Here is a 5,207-nt window from a genome sequence, read left to right as displayed (position 1 = left end):
TTCAGCTGGCGCCATCCTGTAAGGGGCAACAGACACTGGACCTGCCCCAGGGATGAGGTCGATCGTGAAATCCACATCCCTGCTTGGGGGTAATCCAGGAACTTCGTCAGGAAACACATCCGCAAAATCAGCCACCACTGTTATGTCACGGATCTGTTCTTCACTACTCTTTTTCTCTGACTGAGCTATCATCATGTAACAAGTAGCTCCCTCCCTCAGTTCTTTCATAGCTTCTTGTGATGAGATCAATTTTACCCCTTCAGTTTCTGGGAATATCAATCTGCGCCGCCCACAATCCATTACCACATGGTGATTGGACAGCTAGTCCATCCCCAATATCACATCCAAGTCCTCCAACGGCAAACAGATGAGGTTCACCTTGAACCTTCGGCCCGCCACTTCAATCGAGCATCCATCACAACTGGTACTGGTTGTAACTTGCCCAGACGTCGGTGTCGAGACCACTAGCTCACACCCCAAGTCATGAACCTCTAATCCCAACCTCCCCACACATATATTGGAAATAAAAGAATGTGAAGCTCCCGAATCAAAAAGTACCCATACATTCTGACCCATCATTACGCACGTATCTTGTATAAGATTACCTGATCGGTTTGCCTCGGCGCTAGTCAGCGCAAATACTCTCCCTGCTGCTCTTGGCCTCTCTGTAGAAAGCAACTGTGGTCGTGACTCTGTGACCGTCTTTTTATTAGGGCACCTGTCTGCAAAGTGGCCGGGTTGATCACAAACAAAACATTTTCGCCCTCCTCCACTACTCCCCGCGTTACGAGCAAGTCTGGGGCAGTCTCTTTTTAAATGTGCTCCCCCACACTGGAAACACTTCAACCCTGATGGCGATGTCTGAGGTTGGTTATAAGGTTTCTTCTGGTGTCTAGCCTCCGCAACATTCCTCTGCGGTCTGGCCACACGGCTAGGCCCCATCTCTAATTGTTCTACACTTTTTGCTTGTTCCACCAAAAGAGGAAATTCTCTGATCCTGAGTGGCACCAGAACCCTGAGCAATTCATGTCGCAGACCCCTCTCAAATTTCCGACAGCGCCATTCCTCGGTGATATTCTGGGTGTAAAACCTCGCCAGATACTCAAATCTGTTAACATAAGCCTGCACGGTCATATTGCCCTGTTGCAAAGTCAAGAACTCAACCTCCCTCTCATGCTTAGCACTGTCCGGAAAGTATTTTTCCATAAATCTCTTTTTGAAATTCTCCCAGTTCACTTCCTCCTCCCTAGTCCCCATCTGCTGCTGCATACCAACCCACCAATATTCTGCATCACTCACCAAGAGAAAGGTGGCATAGGTAAGTTTTTGTTCATCTGAGCAGCCTAGTACACGTAATATCTTTTCGCACTCCCTGATCCACGCATCTGCGTCGTCAGGAGTGGCTTTGCCATTGAACTTGGCTGGTTTGTGCCTCATGAAATCATCCATGCTGACAGGTCGTGGTGCAGGCTGTGGTAGCACCACCTGTTGTGGCTGCATGGCGTCAACCAATCGGTGAATAGCATGGGCAATTTCATCAGCTGAGTTATTGGCACCAATCCTTCTACCTCTTCCGCCAGCCATTTCCTAGTTTCTGGAACATAGGGTATCATACACCATTATAATTTATCTTAGAAAAATGCCTTAAAAATACACACCATGCAATAACACATATCTCAACAACTCTACAATTCAACCAATTTATACTAATCTCACAATCGCGATAAGCTCACTTCCCGAGGCCCAAAAAATCATTTTGAAATCATATGCTCTGATACCAAATGTAACACCCCAGATGGATATTACTAAATAAAACTGATTTTTCACAAAATATACTTTAAGAAAATCAGACATTACAATAAATTCCCAAGCGCGGGAAATTTCAAACTAGTCTCGCTATAATCCATTCGTACTATCTCATCTTTATTACAAGTTCATAATGGATAAAACATCATAATGTCTATTACAAAAGGTAGGGAAGCATAACATAAAGAAAATCCCCCATCAGTAGCCCCGCTCTGTTGCTAAGCATCAGCATGATCACCTGAATTCACGTCTGCTCCCACGTAACAAGTCACGTGATCATCGCCAAACACAAACACACAAACAAGCAAGGGTGAGCTGAAAAGAAAAATAATACAAACAATAAAATAATAAGAATTGACCCTCACCCAGTCCAACTTAATCAATTTTAGATTATTGACCTTTCTATAACATTATACCCCAATCTCATAACCTATATGAGAAAGATCCATTCACAACCTTGGTCCTTAGGGATTATCATGCTCCCACGAACCTACCCGCTCGTGGTCCAACTCTACGGACCTCCCCGCCCGTAGTCCAACTCTACGAACCTGCCCGCTCGTAGTCCAACATGCGTGAACACCTACTATGAACCTCCCCGCTCATAGCAGCCTCAAGTGTGAGCACGGAACATACGAACCTCCCCGCTCGTATCCCCACACAAGAGTACAACAGATACGGACCTCCCCGCCCGCATCAATCACGCATCTCAAATCTCCGTTACGAACCTCCCCGCTCGTAACTAATCCAGCATATCCCTGACCAAGCTATCAAACCCATCCATGCAAATCCATCTGCAATGGACCCATGCCTATGCTCTATCGCCTGGCGGTGCCTGTAGACCGCCTGACGATCCAACCCACACCACTAGACACTACTCTAGTAGCATAAATTGACTGGTTGTACTAGATTCTGGCATACCCCAATCGTCATGTGCAACCATAAAACACCCAACAGAAAATACAAGCACTTCCATTAAATTCCTATCGCACCTCATAGATCATATTCATAACATGAACAAACACTTATACATTCATAAATTTAAATCCATTACATCACTTGAAATTTGTGGTTAATAATATACAATGCACATATGAGTTAAAACAAAACAACCAATCATGGTTTTCTTACCATTATATTAATATCTATAATATAAATGTTAATTAAAGCGGACCATGAATTCAAACTTGAATTCCCGTAACTCATCACATAAAACAATATATGCTATTGTTTATTAGGCGTTTCAAAGGTTATAAACAACACACATATCAAGATACCATATTAACACTTAATGCATATTAACCACCACCGGGACCCGCGGCTAAAATAAAAGGAAGAATTTATATACATGGCCACTCAAAGAACACATACGCACTGCAACTTCCATGATAGAATTCCAAGACCCCACTTTGGTATACTGAAGTGAACCATTGACACAAAATCCTGCCTCCATTTTTCTAATATACTATTGTAATACTAATACTACAAAAACAGTTTAACAATTCACAACCCCAACATTTTATTTCCCACCCAATCCTTATTTACTTAATGTTAAAAGTATATAAAAAATCAAAGCTACAACTAACCCATAAAAGGATTTCATCCACGTCAGTAAAACTTTATTCACAACAATCCATTTTCCCCTTTTTTTTTCTAAAATACTAACATAATATAACTAATTGGATATCCATATAATTTATCAAGCCCCAATTTACATCATCACCCCTGTATACGTCAACCACCTATAAGCACATTTATTTTATTATATAAAATTCAACTACCAATGCATGAATCATAGTAAAAACAAAGACTAAATCTATGAAAACCCTTTTTAGCCAAACTTTAACTCATAATAAATAAAAAATACTAAAAAGATATTTCCAGCGTAATGCTTTTGCCACTTTATAAGAATTCAACCCATGCTTTTTAACATCCATGAACTTTATATAATAATAAGGAACCAATATGGCACAATACTACCTTAGACTTGTGAGTTAAAAATAATAATAATATCTTATAGAATATTCATATTATATACTATACGTTCATTGATACCAACATCACAAATCAATACTAATTCACCAGGCAACATATACATGAAATCAAATATTTCCATATCCCCCAATGCCAATTATGCATAAAGTGAGGAAAGACCAAACCAATTTTCAAAACTATCAAGTTTTTCTATATTTATACATATTCTTATGATTTCCATCCATTACTACTGCAATCTCTTTCTAATTCCAGATTATAATACAATAATTAAAAAAAGAAATTGTACCTACTGATGCAAAATTAAACTCAAAGATCTTCGATAATTATTTTATCATGATCATACCTAACCATGATTATCTTTATAATTTCAATCAAAATTCCAACTGGCTAAAAAATGCAGCATAAACAAAATATATGTTATTTATGCTTAACAGTCCCACCAATTTTCTTTTATTATGAGCAATATGTAATTGGAAAGGAAACCCAAAACTCAATAGCACAAATTGGAACCCGTCTCAACAAAATTCCCCACCCAACTAAGTAATTACCCAAACAGCACATCAAATCCATCATGAAATACAAGATCTTGAACCTCAATTTCAAGACACCACGAACATTGATTTTTCACAATTCTTCTCCATCCAATTATTTTTCAATGCCAACGAACAAGAATCAAACAAAATCATAATATAAGATTAGCTCCCCTTACCTGGTGTTTTAGCTTCAACAATTCCAAATGAATTCTTTCTTGTTTCCCAAAGCTCCCCTCCTTGCCTCCACTCTAATTCCCTCTCTGGATTGCAATTTCTCAGAACTCCCTAGCCACACAATATGACTCTTTGCTTTCTCACTCACTCCTCCCCCTCTCACCAATTCAGCCCAAAATAAATAAAAAAATTATAAAAACGAAATTAATTTAAATTTAAAGTTTAATAGTCATTACTACACCTAAACTGCTACCTTTTTGATTTCCAGAGAATTTCTACAGTTTCTAGATCATTTAACCACCTGGCAAAATAGTAAAACATAAGGGTAATATTCATTCTAGCCGAGATTCGAACCCATATCCTTCCTACCCATCAAACACATGCACACCAACAAACTATCATATGATTCCTATTAATTCACACATTCGTATGAACCTAAATCATGTTTTCACGTTCACGATATAATTGCAAAATAAAACAGAATTAAATAAATCTACTAATGACATACTCAGGACTTGAACCCAAGTCCCCTCAACATAATCAAGTGCTCTAAACCACTTAGGTTAACATTGTTTCTTGTTTAGGATTTATCAAAGAACTCTCTTATGGTAGTCTCAACCCCTCATTTCTTATACTTTATTAATTATTAATTTTTATGAATTTCCTGGATCTCACATTACTCCCAACTCAAAAGAATTTTCG

At 38.9% G+C, this 5,207-nt stretch overlaps 1 protein-coding gene across 1 annotated transcript; it reads right to left on the bottom strand.

Moving 5' to 3' along the window:
- Positions 1-321: 321 nt before the first annotated feature.
- LOC114188830 lies at positions 322-1,584 on the bottom strand. The gene has a single exon (XM_028077487.1). The coding sequence runs from the start codon at positions 1,582-1,584 to the stop codon at positions 322-324; it is 1,263 nt and encodes a 420-aa protein (XP_027933288.1).
- Positions 1,585-5,207: the final 3,623 nt, after the last annotated feature.

Source organism: Vigna unguiculata, chromosome 1 (genome assembly GCF_004118075.2).
Source record: "Vigna unguiculata cultivar IT97K-499-35 chromosome 1, ASM411807v1, whole genome shotgun sequence".
Classification (NCBI taxonomy): domain Eukaryota; kingdom Viridiplantae; phylum Streptophyta; class Magnoliopsida; order Fabales; family Fabaceae; genus Vigna; species Vigna unguiculata.
Note: the sequence above shows the minus strand (reverse complement) of the source record. Positions and strands in the feature narration are given on the sequence as shown.

What these genes read in the sequence shown, in the direction of transcription:
- LOC114188830 (XM_028077487.1), bottom strand. Translation starts at nt 1,584, where the DNA reads ATGGCTGGCGGAAGAGGTAGAAGGATTGGTGCCAATAACTCAGCTGAT.